Raw genomic sequence first — 19,169 nt, forward strand, 5'->3', positions numbered from 1 at the left:
ATTTTAAAAAGTAAATACTACAAATTTCATATCAATAAACCACCACCACAAGATTTGTGATGAATGATTGGTAAGGATGTCATTTTCGAGGGACAAATGACAACTAACAAATATATTCTTCTCAAAAAAACCCTCATTTTAAGAGGTTGTCCCCACACTATTGCAGGTAAAATTTGATCCTTGGTCAACTGAGATGTGACCAACTCAGCTGTCATGCGAGTAACTAATATATTTAATATTATTTATTATTATATTTGAGATAATCAAACACATTCTATGCCATAAAAAAATACATGTATATATGTGTATAGCAGAAAAATCAGATATAAAAAATAAAAAATAAATAAAAAGAATTTGTATTGCAGATTCTGTACAATTAAACGTCTCCATGACTCATCTTAATTAGAGTTCTCAAGTTGAGAGCCGAGCCACCTTGAAATCCATAAACATGATTAGCCATGGCTCCATCTTAATACAGACAAACTATCAGAAAGAAGTAATAAACTGACCCTTCTATCTCCCTTCAATTGCAGAGAAAGTAATGTCATTACAAGAAGGCTTTTGCCCCTCCAGGTTTGATTCAACGTATGACTCCGTTAGAGTTGAGAAAGCAGGCCGTTTCGGTACCGGTAAACGACCACCTCTTTCATTGTTCACCATCGAAACCACGTCCGACGTTGTTGGCCTGTCTTTCGGTTTTTCTTGGATGCATAGGAGAGCCACATTAAGGCATAACTTGAGCTCATCCAGATTGAATGAGTCAGCCAATGTTGGATCCATGAATTCCACCCATCGCTCTTCTTTCCAGGTTTCCCATGCCTGAAAGCAACGTTAAAAACATGTTTTTAAGGAAAGTGATGCTCTACCTCAACTAAAAGTCTAAGCTGATAGTTGGACTCCACATTTATGTTTATATATGTATTATATGCTCAACAAGGAGAAAACATCATAGGTTTACTCACAAATCCCAGCAAGTTCAGAGAACCATTGGCCTCGTAAAATGTGGTGTTCCTCTTCCCACTAATGATCTCTAGTACAATAACCCCGAAGCTAAATATATCAGATTTCGTGGAGAATAGCCCGTGCACTGCATATTCGGGAGACATATAGCCACTATATCCAACATATTTAAGGATTATCAGTAAAAAAAATTGTTTAAGGAAGAATAAAACTATCAAAAATTGTTTACTTACTATGTTCCTGCAATCCTTTTGGTTTTTGTTGGAATGCTCTCATCAACGATTCTTGCCATGCCAAAATCAGATATTTTCGGGTTGAAATAAGTATCTAATAATATGTTGCTCGTTTTCAAGTCTCGATGGATAATTCTTAATCTGGAATACTTGTGAAGATAAAGGAGACCTTGAGCAATCCCTTCGATTATGTGCAGCCGCTTTCTCCAGTCTAGCATCACACTCTTTGTTTCATCTGCAGAAGAAGTTGTGAGCAAAAAGGTCTTATGATACTATACAAAAAATGCATTTCCAGAGTTCCAGACCATATAAATATGTAGCAGATCGATGTAATATGAACACGAACCGAAAAGAATTGAATCCAAACTTCTGTTTTGCAGGTACTCATAGAGTACTATCTTCTCCGCTTGTTCAGTGCAGTATCCCAAAAGCCTCACAAGATTGCTATGCTGCAGCATGGAAATTACTCTAACCTCATTTCTGAATTCCTCTAGTCCTTGTCCAGACAGTCTTGATAGCCTCTTCACTGCAATCTCATGTCCCAGTAATTTACCCTGAAATCATAGTTTCAACTTTCAAGTTGTTTGCAAGAGCTCATAAGTCATAAACAAAAACCCAATCTCTGGTCTAAGATAATACGGGGAGCTAAGTGTTGAGCATATATAATATATAAACATAACTATACAGTCCAATTATCGGTTTCGACTTTTAGTTGAGACAAAGCATATTCTTCAATTTGGTAATAGAGCTGACCTCATGCAAGAGGTCATGGTTCAAATCTCTGTGCCACCAGATAAAAAAGAGAGTAAGGTCCACGTGTCGCTTAGAGCCCATCAAAAAGTAATTGGCTCACACACGTGAGGGGGCGTGCTGAACATATAATATATATATATATATATATATAAACATAAATGTGCAATCTAACTATCAGCTTAGATTTTTAGTTGAGACGGAACACATCCTTCACTTCTAAGCGTAGCAGAGATGTTTGTAATCTACGTACCTTGTACACGGGACCAAAACCGCCTTCCCCAATCTTGTTTTCTGCGGAGAAATTGCCAGTGGCATCTACAATGCAAGAAAAGCTCACTAGAGGCAATTCACAACCATTCCACTTGCCTTGTTCAACAGCATCTGCACTATTTTCTGTATCAACTGCTGCTACATTAGTACCAAACTGAAACAATAGCAGCGATGCACTGTCTCTTATGTCATCTCCTTCCCTGGTGATTCCTGTTCCGCACAATCAAGTCGACTAAATAATGTTCATTCGATGAAAAATGGCATAAAATATAAAGGGATTTACCTATATGGTTGACCTTTTTGTATCCAAGATAACACCATACTGAGCTGAGAACTAGTGGTACTAAAACAACCAAAGTTGATATGATAATAGCCAATTTCCATTTCCTTTGAATCCCTAGGAGAGTTGGGTGGAACATTTAATCAGTAATACAGAAAATAACATTATAATATCAAGTCTTTTACAGTAAGCTAGCCTCACCTGAACTTTTAGGAACGTCCCCTCGGACATAAAGGATGCTGTTGCCTCCACCGATGCTTTTTAGCAGATCTTGTTTGTCACCATAGTAAAGCTGGCATCCAGTTCCATCGTCCTGAAACGATGCAAAAGCGGAACAAGAACAGTTGATTAGGCACATCATTTCGCAGTCGCTGGGACCTACACCAGTGGATCCAGAAACAACCATTGAGACGGGTATAGAGCCTTTGATCTCCGAGAAATTATTGTTACCACCACACATGTTTGGCAATGGAACCAAACACCCTTTGGTTTCAGGAGCCTCCCTGTTGTTGCAAAGGGTGTAATTCACAATTTCCACCCCTCCATCCAACATCGTAAACTCATTGATTTCCCCGCTTGATGTCAGAACAAACCAAGACATGCTTTTCCCTTCGTTCGTGTTAAATGTAAGGTAAATCTCCTTCTTGTTTGACACAAAGGTGAAGCTGTAGCTGTCTGATACTCTCTGGAAGAAGAATCTGAAACTGTGACCATCCCAGAAACCGATCTCCTGAGACATACTGCTCCGACGCCAAACTTTGAAAATTGATTTGTTGTGTGAATCAAGGCCTAAAGCAAAAGGGCCACTGGCAGGAACAGAAGGAGTCAACCATGATAAAAGAAATGACTTTCTTGTTTGGTTTGTATCGATGCCTAACCATCCCAGCTTCATGCCTGGCAAAAAGGTATCAGAGGGGTAATCAAAACTCTGCCATAGAACCTTCTCCCCTTCATAAAGAACAAAGTTTCCAGAATCAACAAGCGTCGCCCTTGTGTTCCCACCCGTTGCCAACATTTCAGAGTTTACTACTATATTAGGATAAATCCTAACATCAGAGATCACCAGGTTCCCATCATACCTTATTGTCAAATTTCCAGTCTCGCCATAAACTGGATTGTCCCGGTTCGCTACCCAAAATGCCTTCTTATGAACATCTTTCTTGAGCCAAGTTCCCAAATAGTGGTTCCCTCCAGGATCACCTGTACCAAAAAATCCTAATTCAAAGATTCCATTTGCAGAAACTAAGGTTTCACCATTCTGCAAGGTTTGGCCTTCTCTAAGGGTGTCAAAAGCATGACAAAAGAACACAAAATTGCAACAATATGTCAGACAAGAAACAACAGAGGGGACACATATTCTTGTTCTCATCTGGGCCCACAAGTTTTTGCTGCAAACAAAAGTTAAGGCTCTTGTATAGTTGTATGTACAAGGAACAACAGCAATATATAAAGCAGCAAAGAAGCCACCAAAGATAAATGAAAAGGTCAGAGCGGAGATTTTAAACGATTTTATTGCTTTGTTAAATTTGAATTTTGCTTTACCATTCTTGAAATGTCAGGTTTTTAGTAAACAAAACAAAAGAATAAAAGTATTCTTGTGTCAATCCAGAAAACCATAAAATTGACAGCACTGATGGATGTTTGGTCTCAGACATTCTTGGCAGAAATATGGTATGAATGTGAAAAGAGATAAAATGAAGGAAAAACAAAAAGCAAATAAACACAAAAAAGAGTTCATTGACAAAGAACTAAAGAAAATGAATTGTTTGATGAGTAGAGCAACACCTCCTCCTAATTTACTAAAAAAAAAAAAAAAAAGTTGAACAATTTGTTGTCAAGGTTAAGATGCAGAAGTTTGGAAAAGTTTACCAATTAAAAACTCTCCTTTTTTTTTTTTTTTTTTTTTTTTTTTTTTTTTGTGTTTTTCCATCCTGTTGTTATTTTCAATAAGGCTGACTTCAAGAAATTTCCTTTGAAGCATCAGCTTCCCATAATTTCCTTTTCATTTGTGCAGCCATTGTTATGATGAGTATAAATGTGAACAGAATTATCTAATTGAAAGGTCAAACAATACTACTTTGATTGTGAAACTACTGTGAAAGAAGTCAAAAAATGGTAAACTTTCTTGATCAACAAGAGATTCCATTTGATTGGATATTGGGAGGTTAAATTGTTAAACCATTTCCCATATCATATTTCTTTTCGGCGTTCTTCTCCTGTCTAGAAATCCTTTGACTGCACAAAAACAACCAGGTGGAAGGGAAAAGAAGGAATTTTTAAAATCCTAATTGTTTCTCTGATTATGAAAGGCTCCTCACATCATAACTAAAGTATCTAGTATCTATCCAGGCACTTTTATGCCTCCATGATCATGAGAAATTTGGGATGTTCTTGGGAAGAAGGATAAATGCCAACATTCTGTGACTCAAAAATTTGCAAAAGAAAAATAAAGAAAAATAGATTCCAAACTCATACAAAGTTATAGAGCTGTTTTGTACTTGTGCAAGAAGGATCACAAAGGAACAGCTACCGCACAAGATTGCAAAAGAAATCGTAACTGTATTGGCAACTTAAACATACATGTACACAACATTAGACAGAATTGTGCTCACAAAACTATAATGTGTCCAAGTTAATCATCTTCCAAATGCGGTTACAAGTTTCAAACTCGGACATATCTTTTGGGTCAAAGTCAAAATCTTCAACCACATTTTTATCTCTCTGAACTTTATCTGTGTTGAGTGAAGGACTATCCAGTTGCAGCAGATGGCGAACAGTTCTAACGAGAACAGCCACATGGCAAGAAATAAAGGAAAAATAGATTAAACATTAATTTTTCAATAAGGATACAGCCCGATATTTTTGATTGATCATCCAAGCTTGGGATAATATTCGTAACTGAAGCAAACAATGATAACCTCATCCTGCAAAATCAGAACAAAAGGGTTATTATTATTACTTAATGGAGAGGAGGGTGGGTTCTGCAAGCAATTAGTGGCAAAAGATAAAATATGATATCTCACATCAAAATCATTATTTCAGATTATTGCATAGTATGAAAAATTCAATTTGGAATAATATATAAATCTAAAGAAGTGCATGTGATAGCAGAGCAATTGGTTTGCATCATAAAGCATTGCATCCATAGTAACCCGTTATTCATATAATTTGCAATTTTACGTATGACATCACACTTATGAAACTTTTAAAGTAGGCAGAAACCAATGTGGCTGATATATTGATAGCTGAAATATATTGAGATGAGCTTACTCTGCTCTTGAGTCATCTCGCTCAAGTTGCTTAAGGGATTTTCCTTGTTCCTCAATGGAGAATCTTTGATGCTCTAAATCATTCATTTCTTCTGCAATAACCGTGATGACATTACAAATATACAAACCACCGATCAATAACACAAACAAAAGTTTCTAAGATATCAAAAGCCAGCAAACATAGGGCTGTCAAAATACTCATCTCAGCTCTTCTCTTAACAGGCTCTCTCTTTGAAGCTCCTCTTCAAGATCTTTCTGTAGTGATTCTATTTCAGCATCAGTTGAAGCTTCAGATTTTGCTTCCAGGGTTTTACGTTTGCACATATCTACCTTCTTTTCATAATCTAAAGCACATTACGCACAAAAATCAACACAACACATTTTTAACATCAGAGCAAATTGGCAAGCTGAAATCCTCAAAATCAAAATAATTTACCTATGAAACTCACTACACAGCCAAACCAGTAAATATACAGTCTTCAAATTAAGCAAGATATTTTTTTACGAAAACCATGAACACTAACAGAAAAGGAAAGTAGAAAATTTCTACATTCTAATAAGCATCACCCGAATAGCGGCTTCAACAAATTAGCTCCATTGACCCTTCTTCCCTCCAAGTTTCAATTATTTGCCCCTTCCCAAAGGGAAGTGAGAAATTGAATTATTAACCAGAGTAACTGCGCATCTAATTTCATCCATTTCATACAAATTACTTGTTATCTCAAGTAACAATTGGAATTTAACAATACTGAACTACATAAAAACGGTATCTTTATACAAGTAAAGCCAAAAAAGAGAGAAGATTTACTAATTACCTTCGATGGACCTCTGGGTGTTGTTAAAATCAGTATTGCACTGAGATTGAAGGGAGTTAGATTGCTCCAATAGCTGCTTCAAAGAATTGACATCTTCGCCATCCTTCAAGACCTCAACGAGGTCGTTGCTCCACAACATGAGCTTCTCTACGTCGAAATTCTTCAACCCATCCCCCATTTTGTAGACTAAATCGAAGAACCCTAGGGTTTCGGCTTTTCCTCGTACAGCTGCAAGACTAGCGTAGGTTTCTTGAACAAAACTGCCACTGGAATTGCCAAGTTTTATCCGAAGGAATTTGAGATCTGATATGTATTTGTATAAATAAATGCAAGTGTGGGTTTAAGGCTTTGAGCGAATTAAGGAATGTGGGGAAGCGGGAAAGAGAATCAATTTGAAGTGAATGGAAATTCTTAAGAGAGATTCAATTGATTGTATCTAATAGCTGTAAATGAGTGAATTATAGCTCGAAATCGGGTTGGTTCAAGCTCCAGTGGACTAGTTCGATAAATATATGGTGGTTCAAATTCGGGTTTGATTAAACTTATGCAAATCCTAGTAAATGATATCAAGAATGTCCATGATACCGAGTAGATGTATATATAAAAAATAATAATTACTTTTACATTTTTTTTTTGAAAATTATATGTTGAGATGTGATTCAAAATTATTATTTTTGGATTGTTAGACAAATAGTTACTATGAAGCTTTTAGGTGGATTGATATAGATGTTTTCAAGCACATTGTGTAAGGTCACTAAAGGACTACTAAAGCATTTTGACAAAAATGACAATGAATTTGAATGTTAAAACTTGAAGTTGAAAAACAAAAATAAAAAAATAACAGATCAAGAGCAAAAAAAACACAATCTTAAGTTGATGAAGATAAAGGCTTGTTGATAAAATGATTGTTAGCTGTTAGCTGATTGTGTTAATTAGATGGAATAAATAGTTGCTAATATTAGCTGCTTGTAGAAAAGTGTTTGGTAAATTAACTGTTAGCTGATAGTTGTTTGGTATAATTTCTTTTCTAAAAAAGCTAATTAAAAATGTTGATTGGAGTAACTTTTTGAATTTTAGCCTTTTGAAGTTGCAAAAAGCTAATTAACCAAATATTTATATTGATATTTTAACTAAATCAAACAATTAATAATGGTCAAATAAGTCAAAATTGACCTATAGGTCAAATTTCTACCAAATTGGGCCAAAGCTTTGGGAGAATAGTGAAAGTCATAGGAAGTTGCATTTCTATTATGGCTTGGATGTGGTTTCATTGTGGCAATGATTATCTCACATGTAGGAAGTGATAGTAATGATGGTGGATTATTATATTGCAGTTGAATTGAATAATAATGGTTACTAGTATGAGAGTAATTCACATTTTTTAAATGTGGTAACTAGTATCTCTATATATAATAAAGCAGATTAAGTTGAAATTTTTTTTCCTCCATTTGGTACATTTGAGAGTTATGGAATATCAAGGGTTTAGGAACTTCTCAACTTCATAATCATCTTAAATAATTAATTAAATAAAGATGAAAGAAAATAAAAGTGAATAATAATAAAAAAGAGTTTATTATAATAGAGAATAATTCACAAAATTAATTTGAGTAATAATTGTTGATCCATAATTGAAAATTAATATTGCAATAATTATATTATGTTTCTAAGAGCATCCCCATTAAGGGGATTGTTAGTAGAATTCAGGGGAAAATTTTTTCCCTCCATTTGGTGCATTTCAGAGTTAAGGAACATCAAGGGTTTAGGAACTTCATAATCATCATAAATAATTAAATAAAGATGAAAGAAAATTAAAGTGAATAATAATAATCCAGGGTATTTTGTCTTTTTATGTCTTTTTAATATTTCCGTCAAGAGGACGTATAATCAAATTAAAGGGTATTTTGTCATTTTATGTTTGCCTCTTCTCTTTTAATCCAGGCGCTTCGTCCTCCTCCTCCGATATTCGAAGATGGCTCTTCGAACAACGAGAATGGGAAGCCAAAGCTACATTGTTTCGTTCGTTCCAACATGGGCCGACGAGGTTTCTTAGGTTTTCAGTTTAATGTTCTCATTTCTTTAGTCAAACATAGTCTGGACGAGAAGAAATGTCAAAATACCCCTAGATTACACGGCCTCTTGATGGAAATACTAACGGTGGGACTAAAAGCGAAACACATTCAATAATAGTGGTTATAAAGTGACAAAAAAAAAAATTAAAGTGGACTAAAATTGAAAACACCCCTATAACAGTAGGACCAAAAATGGAATTCACTCAGAAAAGTAGAACATGAAGTCTTTTTTTTTATTAGAAAAAAAAAAGGGGAACACCTACATATACTATCTAAGCCTTCACCAAGGGGCCAATCGAATACCAGTGGACTACAAGCCACTTGGTACATGAAGTCTTATTTATTACTCTGTACTAAGTATCTCACAATGGCCAGGCTGTACATGCATGCTGACAGTTGAACCCTAGTTATCCGTAGAAAGTAGAGACCAAAAGCCACCAAGCTAATATAAGTAGCAATCAAATAGTGATGTCGAAGAGGCAATAGTTATAGGAAAATATTATATGTACTCTTATTCTCAACTTTCACACTTAAAATTTTGATGTACACACATTTACAGGAGTCTGCATGAAGAAAATAACATATCAATACCCGCCACATCAGAAAATAAATTTGAGGAAGTAAGATTTGAAAGTACATATAGTAGGATTCATAATTATACCATGGATCCGCAAGGTGGACCCGGATCCAAAATATACAAATTACATATTGAATATTCACAATTTACATACACAATGTATATTACATACTTAATGTTCACAATTTTCCTTTTACAAAATTGTGAACTTTTAGGGGGTGTTTGGTTGGATGGAAAACATTTTCCATGGAAAATGTTTTCCTAAAAGTGAAGGAAAATGATGTTTTATGTTGTTTGGTTGGATGGAAAACATTTTTCATTGGAAAAAGTTTTCCTTGAGAATGAGGAAAAAAATTCGTAGCTCATCCTAGGTATTTTGTTTTTCATGGAAAAGGTTTTCCATGGAAAACCAATATTACAATTTTAGCCTCACCATTATTTATTAATTACTCTTATTATTATAGTATTATTGTTGTGTAGGGTTATATTTGTCATTATACACATTATTCCTTACCATTCAAAACTCAACCAAACAATGGAATTCATATTCCCAGTAATTTCTTTTCCACCAACCAAACAATGGAATCTATTTTCTTAGAATTTATTTTTCATGGAGTTTCAATTCCATTTTCCTTCAAATATTTTCCAGCAAACCAAACAAGGTGTTAGTATATAAATTGTGTATTTTAGACCCCGAGTCCACATAATAATTTGCCTCCAGGAAGGAGGTAAGACTACCTATTTTACTATTTATAGCATAAAAGACTACCTATTTTACTATACTAAGTATATCCACACATCCCTTCTCCCTCCCTTCTTCCCACGCACACACGTTGCCTCCTTCGCATGCCTTCATCGCTACTTTACCCCATGCCGCCATACCCCTTCACCACCACCCCCTCCGCGGTGGGGTGCCAATGTCCCGCCGGGGGGCGTGCCACCCTGCCAACCATGCCATGGCCAAGGGAGGCCAACAAATCTTTACGTCAGTCGAACGCTAAAAATGTAATTAGTTTATTGTAACTCCTACTCTTTGCGTATTCCTTTTCCTTTTTCTCTTTCGCGTATATAGCATTAGTTCCCTCCAACTCCCCATAACCCTCTGCGTAATTGAAATAGTTGTAATTGTAATTTATTTCGTAATATGTTTAATAAAAAAACTTTTGTTACCTTTAATTTTACACATTTAGTAATTGTAATTGTATATTGATTTTTTTATTTAAAAATTAAATTTGTAAAATAAAATTAGAAAAGTAGAGAAATGAAAAGCTGAAAAATTAAAAAAATGAAAAACAGAGAAATGAAATAACGATGAAATTGGTTTCAAATTAAAGTAGTGTAAGAACAAATATGTCGACGACTGACCTTCTGATTGCGTATCTGGTAAGTGAAATCGATTTTAATAAATTAGAAAAGAAATAAAACGTAGATTGAGGAACAAAAATCAATCAACCTTCTGATGGCTGAACGCGTTTTGTTTTGCACAATATTGTACTCACACGTATGACACGATTTAGTTGTTTTAAAAACACGATTTAGTTGTTTTGAAAACACGATTTAGTTGTTTTGAAAACACGATTTAGTTGCCCACAATGGAGACACCACAAATTTTTAGTCAATGTCGTTTTATGGATTGTTGAACGAATTAATGACTTCCAATTTCCAAACAAAACAATATGATATAGCACCATCATGTTTGTGTGATAGAGACATAACACGTCATTGGTCATATTCAAACCATGTTGACAAAGTTTTATTTTTCTTTTGTATTGGAAATGACCCAATAATAATAGAGACCCGGGCCAGGAATGTATAACCCGAGCAGTCCAAGAAGAGTCTCAAGCTCGGAGCTTACCTTCGGGCCCAGAATGATGGGTCTTGACTTAGTCTCACGGCCCAACACATGAGCTTGGATTTAGTCCCGTGGCGCTCCACGAATTTAGCCGTAATTAGGTGAAATTTTCTTTGCATAGATAGCCTAGTAATTGTTTTGTTAAAGGCATGTTCTATCTTTTGTTCTAGACACTTTCTTGCCTTGCTATTACACGTTTCATACCTCTGTAATAGCGTTACATAGTCAATTAATACAATATCAGTCCCCGTGACTATATTCGTACCCCTATTATCGTTTTAATCCAATACTTGTTACATTTATTTATTCATTTGGGTTAATAAATCCGGACCCCCGGTTTAATTAATTCCATAAATAACAATTTTTGGTGTAAACGAAAAAATTTGCATGTTTACACTGAGAGTTCTGTACAAATTAAAATATATGAATGTGGATCAAATGTGGGCAGGGGCGGAGCCAAAAAAAATTCTCCAGTAAGAGCGAAAGATTAAAACAAATGAGAAAAAAAAATCAATAATCATGCAAAGTGGCTTCGATATCTTGACCTCAATTACAACACATACATTTTTTTTTTTTGAATACTATCGACTCTATTACAGTCAAAGCTAATTCACCTTTAAATAATTTATATCTATATAAATTACTTATATGCAAACATATATATATATATATATATATATATATATATATATATATATATATAAGGGGTGAGTTGCGTTCGGGGAGGAGGGGCAATGATACTGGATCCTCCCTTGAATGTGGGTACAATATGGCAATATTTAATTATCAAGTTTGATTTAAATTTAAATATCTTATAAACATGTTGTCACTTGTCCAATACAATTATTTTATCAAGTTTGATTTAAATTTAAATATCTTATAAACATGTTGTCACTTGTCAAATACAATTATTTGATAATTTGTCAAAGGTCTTATGGTTATAGCTGTGGCCTCTCAAATAAGAAGTCTCACGTTTAAACTTCAGTGTAGAGTATTGACTCTTTATGTTCCAGTAGGTTTAGAAAGTATGTATACCAGATATCTACAATTATCTACAATTATAATAAGAGCCAATAATGTTAGGCCCTTAACTGGAACAAAAAAATGTCGGTACTATTGTTTCTTAAAATGAATGGTAGATATTATTTTGATTTTAGTAATTTTTAATGATTTTCCTTATTTATCCTCTGTTATATTATTTTCTTCCCTAAAATAACCCTAAATTCCGTTAGTATAAACTTTAGTAACGGAATATTCCGTTAACTATTTATTATTCTTATCATTAATTTATATAAGAAAAGTCTTAGTTTCGAATCGCATCCCAATTAGAGTTGGCATAATTGTTAAACATATATTATGAATATGTTAAAATATATTAAAAATATATATAATATAAAATTTAACATAAACTTTGGTCAAATAATTAGGTAACTAAATACATAGCATTCAAAGTTGAGCATCAAAGATTATAAATCAGTAACTTTAAAAATCATTTGATTTTCTTGATTTTATTTTCAAAAAAAAAAAAAAAATAGGTTAAGTTTTTTTTTTTTTTTTTTTTTTTTAGTGTTCAATTAATCTTCTTTTGATTATTTAGAACAAACTTAATATTTCAATTATGCTTTTGCATTATTGGAATGATTTAGGTCATTACGGTATTAATATTTTTTATATTTTTTATAATGGTATAATTGTACATTAATTTACAAATATTATGCTATTATTTTTTTTATCGGACAAAATTGTTCTTACATCATTGTCCATATTACAACTAAAATCTCAGTCGTATACGCATCAATGCAAATCTAAAGCTTCCTACACCATAATCTCATTGCATGATGAATCCCTCTATGATGCCACCAGTAACCTAATGGCACATGACACACTACCAAAAAAAAAAAAAAAACGTCATGTACTGACGATGAAAACAATGACAATGCTACCCAAAAGAGAATTACAAGGGATTAGAGGATTTAATAGTATTTGTTTAGACTATCGCTTTAAGACTAAGTATTTAGACTAGAGTTATTACAAAGTTACAAACATTTATTTTAATGACAATTATTATAATCTCTCATATATATATTATCTTCAATGTATATACTTTAAATTACCGATTTAAATAAACAAATTCAACATTTATTTACATATGCATAAACATCTCCTATATAATATTGCATTGATATACTTTAAAATATTTATTTTAAAATAATTATTGGGCATTATCCATTTGCGCAAAGCGCGTAAAAAACTAGTTTAAATATAAAAATTGATTTGAATAACATAATCTGTTTGGGAAATCCTAATGGACCAAAGAGAAAAGCCCAATTGAACACCACGCCCATTTATATAATGTGACAGTTTCTATTCTTTCCTCAACAAGTTTAAGGCCTCACCCATTCAATTAAATTCACCGCACATATTTTTTTTGGACAAATTATATCGTGCACCAAGATGCACAATGTATTATGTGTCCTGCCCAAAAACGATGTTGTTTTTGTATCTATTTTTTTATTAGGAAATTTCGTTTCCTGTTTACAATTAAATCAATATGTAGCTGCCAAGCACTTTGTGCTCAGATGACATGTAGTGACTTCACCCATGTGGAAGGTTATGATATGAAATATTGTTGACTCTATGTGCTTCATTAGGTTGACAAAATATGTTTGAACAGATACTACAATGTGCTAGAGTCAGTAACATTCAAATATATATATATATATATATATATATATATATATATATATATATATTAATAATAATAATAATAATAATTTGACAATTTATAAAATTTACGTAATAAAATTTATTCTATCTATATATTAAAATTTTAATTATAATTAGAATAAATTGTAAAAGGAAATCAATTTCTAATTTCAATACTAAAATTTTTTACTAAGATGAGGGGAAAAAATCATTTCTTTAAAAGATAGTTTCTTAAAGAATTTTTCCTCCGTATGGGAGGGTGTCACTGTGTCAGGGAGGAAATTTAGTAGCAGAAAAATTAAGAATGATAAGAAGCATTGCAAAATTTAAGAATGAGAACGTAATGGAAAGAAATATCTTTATTTGACAAACAAAATTTAAGAATGTGTGACTCTCTCCCTCTCTGTCAGGGATTCTCTCTAATTCTCTCCCGTAATTAGGGTTTTGCTTTTCTCGCCGTGGTGAACCGAAGCAGTTCGATGACTGTTCAACGTAAAAATAGTTCGGACGACGGCCTCCAACAGCTGCATGCATGGCTGCGTCTGAAGCAACGATCGCTGGATTATCGGACCGATGGGCGGAGATTGTTTTTGAAGACGAGGACGCCGGTGTGGAAGCGCCGGCGGTCGACGATGGCGCAGCGACGGTGGCGGAATCATGGATGTTAGTCGGACGGTTCCTGACTCAATGTTTGATCAAAGTTGAGTATATGCGACAGGTTATGGCATCGGCATGGAAACCGGTAAGTGGTGTGCATATCACGGAACTCCAACCGAACCTTTTTCAATTTGTATTCCATCACATAACGGATGTACAGAGGGTTATGGAAGAGGGACCGTGGTCCTTTGAGAATTGTACGCTGCTGTGTAAGGAGGTGAAGGATGGTCAGTTGCCGGAGGATATGGTATTGGATACTGTGGATTTATGGGTGCATGTGTACAATCTGCCAGTTGGTTATAATACGGTACCGGTCCTTGAACAGCCAGGGAACTTTCTGGGGAAATTCTTAAAGATTGATGAAAGACAGATGAAAGGGCCTCTCAAAGCTTTCTACCGAATTAGGGTTTGTATGCCTGTGGACAAACCCCTGAAGAGAAGGATGAAATTGATTCACCGTGACAAGTCTTGGGGATGGGTGAATTTCAAATACGAGAGACTACATACCTTTTGCTTTTTCTGTGGACTTTTGGGGCATTCGGAAAAGTTCTGTTTGAAAGCTAGAAATTCGACTATGACTCCTGAGCAGTATCCGTATGGTGTATGGATGCGGGCTGGTCAGACACGAGGACCACGGCTAGTCGGTGAGCCCTGGTTGCTAAATGCGGATGATCCACCGATCCGCCTGGAACCCGTGGGCGAGGCACCGGAAAATCCGGCAGTAGAGGAGCAGGGCCGAACGGAGTAGGAGGAGGAGGGGGTAACGGCGTTGGCTAAGCGTCGCAGGCAGGATAATAGACAATTGACTGATACAGATATTAACATGGCAGATAGCTCAAAAAACTTGCATCAGGCGGGCTCTGGTTCCCAGACCCGCCCACAACAATGAGTACTCTGAGTTGGAACTGTCGTGGCTTGGGCAATCCACGGACAGTTCGTGCAGTTGTGGACATGGTGTCCAAGAAGAAGCCTGATTTTGTGTTTTTGATGGAAACGAAAGTGGCACGAATACATGCAGAACGTGTTCGTGTTAAGATTGGTTACGAGGGTCTTTTTTATGTTAATAATACTGGCCGTAGTGGTGGTTTAGCATTGCTATGGAAGAAGAATAATACTGCAAGATTACTGGGTTACTCGAAAACGCACATTGATGTGGAGGTTGGTATAAGTGGCTTTCCAAATTGGAGAATGACTTGTTATTATGGCTATCCGGAACGAACACGGAGGACTGAGTCATGGGATCTATTGAAACAGTTGGCAACACAATCTAACCTACCCTGGGTTGTGATTGGCGACTTTAATGATCTCCTATATCAGTATGAGAAGAAGGGTGGAAATCCACACCCGAACAGGCTCTTACGCGGCTTTGGAGAGACTATTGATCAGTGTGGTTTGGCACAACTACCAATGAGTGGTAATCAGTTCACATGGCAAACGGGCAAAGGCACTCCTGGATGGATTCAGGAAAAACTTGATAAGGTACTAGTCACTAACCGCTGGAGGGATATTGTAAATGGGGTCACGGTTGCAAATCAATGGACTAGACGGTCAGATCACTCAGCTATTTTCATGGGGATTCGACAATATGGGAATAGGAGGGGTGGGGGCCGAAGATTTCGTTTTGAGATGGCATGGCTCTATGATGAGGGATGTAGAGCGGTAGTTGCTGAATTATGGGAGGAAGGAAGGGATAGGGGAACACAAGGTTGTATTGCACACTATGGGAACCGGTTAACCCGATGGGGGGGAGACCGTTACCATAAGTTCGGGGAAAAGATTGAGAAGCTCCGGAAGAGACAAGATCAACTTAAGGGATGTACTGATCATGCATCCCTGGATGAGTATAACCGCCTGGAAACGGACCTATGCCGAGTGGAGATGCAGGAGGATGCATACTGGAAGCAGAGGGCCAAGCAGCACTGGCTCAAGGATGCTGATGCCAACACGAAATTTTATCACAGGTATGCCTCGAACCGAAGGAATAAGAATACTTTAATTAAAATTATTGATAGTCGTGGTGAATGGATGGAAGGGGATGATATGACGGGTGTGGTTCTGGATTATTTTAAACACATTTTTACAACTAGTAATCCCATGAGCGGTGATCTGATCTATAACAATATTACGCCACGAGTCACTCAGGCACAGAATGAGTTGTTGGTACGGCCCTTTGAGGTTGGTGAGGTGAAAGATGCTCTATTTGAAATGTATCCTGATAAGGCACCAGGGCCGGATGGGATGAACCCGGGTTTTTACCAGAATTTTTGGGATATTGTGGGGGGTGATATTTCGACTTTTATTGTAGGTTGTCTGAATGCAGGCTCATTGCCACCTGGTTTGAATAATACTGATGTTGTCTTAATTCCTAAGAAGGATGTTCCTGAACGGGTCACTGATTTGAGACCAATTGCCCTTAGTAATGTGATTTATAGAATTATGGCCAAAATGATAACCCGGAGGATGAAACCCCTAATGAATAGTATCATATCTGAATCCCAGAGTGCTTTTATACCAGGCAGGTTAATAACGGATAATATTTTGATTGCCTCAGAGGTAGGCCATTATTTGAACAGGAAACAATGTGGAATGGTTGGTTGGAGTGCCTTAAAATTAGATATGGCGAAAGCCTATGATCGAATGGAATGACCTTTTTTGAAAGGTATGATGATAGCCCTCAGATTTAATGATAGGTGGATTGATCTAATTATGATGTGTGTTACGACGGTATCCTATAATTTTCTGGTGAACGGGGCACGGAGTGAATCACTAATACCAACCAGGGGTTTAAGACAGGGTGATCCATTTATCTCCGTATCTTTTTATAATTTGTGCTGAAGGACTCTCTATATTGCTACAACAAGCACAAGGAAGGGGTTTGATACATGGATGTAGGGTAGCGAGAGGTGCTCCGCCTATCTCACATCTGTTCTTTGCTGATGATAGCTTATTATTTTTTAAAGCAACTGTGCAGGAGGCAAATGAAGTTAAAGGATGTCTGGCTCTATATGAAAGTCTGTCTGGGCAAGTTGTTAATTATCATAAGTCCAGTATATGTTATAGTAAGAATACAACAGAGGAGGTAAAGGAAAATGTGGCGCAAGTATTGGGTGTGGTTCAGGCTCCTAACTTTGGGAAGTATCTTGGACTGCCATCATTCATTGGAAGAAATAAGAAAGCGGCATTTGCTTATATAGAGGACAAGATCAGACAGAGAATAGGATCTTGGAACAAGAAACTTTTATCACAGGCGGGAAAAGAAATCTTATTGAAAAGTGTGGCTCAGGCTACGCCTACCTTCTCAATGAGTGTATTCTTGTTGCCTGCTAATATCTGTATGGCTATTGAGCGGTTGATGAATAGGTATTGGTGGGGCTCAGGGACTGACCAGAGAATCCATTGGAAAGCCTGGGATAGGTTATGTATTCCAAAGAAGTATGGTGGATTGGGTTTTAAAGACCTAAGAGCTTTCAATGTGGCATTGTTGGGAAAGCAAGCTTGGAGACTATTGACCAATACAGATTCTTTGGTCTCAAAAGTTTATAAGGCAAGATATTATCCCAACCAACCTTTTACTGATGCGATTCTTGGGAACAATCCAAGTCACTGTTGGAGGAGCATTATGGCAGCAAAGGGTTTAATTTGTAGTGGGGTCAGAAAACGAATTGGGAATGGAGATTCTACCTAAGTGTGGGGACACCCGTGGTTGCAGGATGAAGATGACCCTATGATCCAAACAGAAATGCCACCCCAACTGAGTAATGCCAGGGTAATCAATTTAATTAGCCAAGATACAGGCACTTGGGATTATGATTTACTTACTGATATTTTTGACCCCGGGGATGTGAGTAGGATTTTAAAAATACCGGTCTCCCCAGCCTATGATGATATGTGGTATTGGCATGGGGACCCCAAGGGCAATTATACGGTTAAACATGGGTATAGGTGTATGATGGGGAACTATGAGAATATGGCTAATGTGGGATTTATGAAGTGGCTCACATTGTGGAAACAAAAAATACCACCCAAGTGGAAAATCTTACTATGGAGGGCTTTGAGTGATATTCTCACTACTACCCAAAACTTGCTTATAAGAAGAGTGGAGATTGATCCGGTGTGTGCCATGTGTGGAGTTGCAAATGAAGATATTATGCATGCATTGGTTTCGTGTGATTACACAAAGACCATTTGGGCACTATCTAACCTTCCATCTACAAATATTGTGACAAATATTTTTTATGAATGGTTTAGTGAAATATTAAATATTCTAGATTCTGATGGTATTGCCTACGCAGCTGCAATTATTTATCATATATGGAGAGCTCGGAATGGTGCGGTTTGGGATGCATGTTTGCCCAGACCACGACGAGTGCTCGCCACGGCCCTGGCCGATATTGCTGCATGGCGTCGGGTTCATGTGCAAGGAGGAAACCCGAGCCCCGTGACTGCCAGCGCCTTAGCGCACCCCACTGCTCACGAAGCCGGAACCAATGCACACCACACTGCCGCGATCACCCACGCTCCGACGCAACCGCCACCATCCAAGTGTTATATCGATGCTGGATATCATCACACGGACAACACAGCAACAGTAGGTGTGGTAATATTGGAACCGGGTGGTCGATTTGTCTCAGCGTACTCCGCACCTTTGCCACATTGTTTTTCCCCACTCATGGCCGAGGCATATGCTTTTAAAGAGGCTCTATCTTGGCTACACGAGCGTGGAGAGCA

At 36.5% G+C, this 19,169-nt stretch overlaps 3 protein-coding genes across 6 annotated transcripts; 1 reads left to right on the top strand and 2 right to left on the bottom strand.

The window, feature by feature from the left end:
- Nucleotides 1-407: 407 nt before the first annotated feature.
- Nucleotides 408-5,016, bottom strand: LOC109186122 (putative receptor-like protein kinase At4g00960). 4 transcript variants are annotated; one of them, XM_019336031.1, is made up of 9 exons: nucleotides 4,423-4,522; nucleotides 4,366-4,392; nucleotides 2,698-3,696; nucleotides 2,500-2,613; nucleotides 2,197-2,426; nucleotides 1,540-1,747; nucleotides 1,194-1,428; nucleotides 963-1,113; nucleotides 408-819 (listed from the first exon to the last, which is right to left on the bottom strand). In XM_019336031.1, the coding sequence occupies exons 1-9, from the start codon at nucleotides 4,475-4,477 to the stop codon at nucleotides 514-516; spliced, it is 2,325 nt and encodes a 774-aa protein (XP_019191576.1). In that variant the 5' UTR covers nucleotides 4,478-4,522; the 3' UTR covers nucleotides 408-513. The 4 variants fall into 4 exon arrangements, with proteins under 4 accessions (XP_019191576.1, XP_019191575.1, XP_019191578.1 ...); XM_019336033.1 differs by lacking the exons at nucleotides 4,366-4,392; nucleotides 4,423-4,522 and adding an exon at nucleotides 4,972-5,016 and having other exon boundaries at nucleotides 409-819; nucleotides 2,698-3,390; nucleotides 3,576-3,696; XM_019336030.1 differs by lacking the exons at nucleotides 4,366-4,392; nucleotides 4,423-4,522 and having other exon boundaries at nucleotides 2,698-4,270.
- On the bottom strand, nucleotides 4,929-6,999 carry LOC109186124. Its single transcript, XM_019336034.1, has 5 exons — nucleotides 6,581-6,999; nucleotides 5,967-6,109; nucleotides 5,767-5,867; nucleotides 5,347-5,420; nucleotides 4,929-5,228 (listed from the first exon to the last, which is right to left on the bottom strand). The coding sequence occupies exons 1-5, from the start codon at nucleotides 6,756-6,758 to the stop codon at nucleotides 5,113-5,115; spliced, it is 612 nt and encodes a 203-aa protein (XP_019191579.1). The 5' UTR covers nucleotides 6,759-6,999; the 3' UTR covers nucleotides 4,929-5,112.
- A 7,317-nt stretch (nucleotides 7,000-14,316) lies between these two features.
- LOC109186211 lies at nucleotides 14,317-15,189 on the top strand. The gene is made up of 2 exons (XM_019336143.1): nucleotides 14,317-14,526; nucleotides 14,602-15,189. Exons 1-2 carry the CDS (start codon nucleotides 14,317-14,319, stop codon nucleotides 15,187-15,189), a joined length of 798 nt encoding a protein of 265 aa, XP_019191688.1.
- The last annotated feature ends 3,980 nt before the right edge of the window (nucleotides 15,190-19,169 follow it).

The sequence above is a fragment of the Ipomoea nil genome, unplaced genomic scaffold (assembly GCF_001879475.1).
Source record: "Ipomoea nil cultivar Tokyo-kokei standard unplaced genomic scaffold, Asagao_1.1 scaffold1407, whole genome shotgun sequence".
Taxonomy (NCBI): Eukaryota; Viridiplantae; Streptophyta; class Magnoliopsida; order Solanales; family Convolvulaceae; genus Ipomoea; species Ipomoea nil.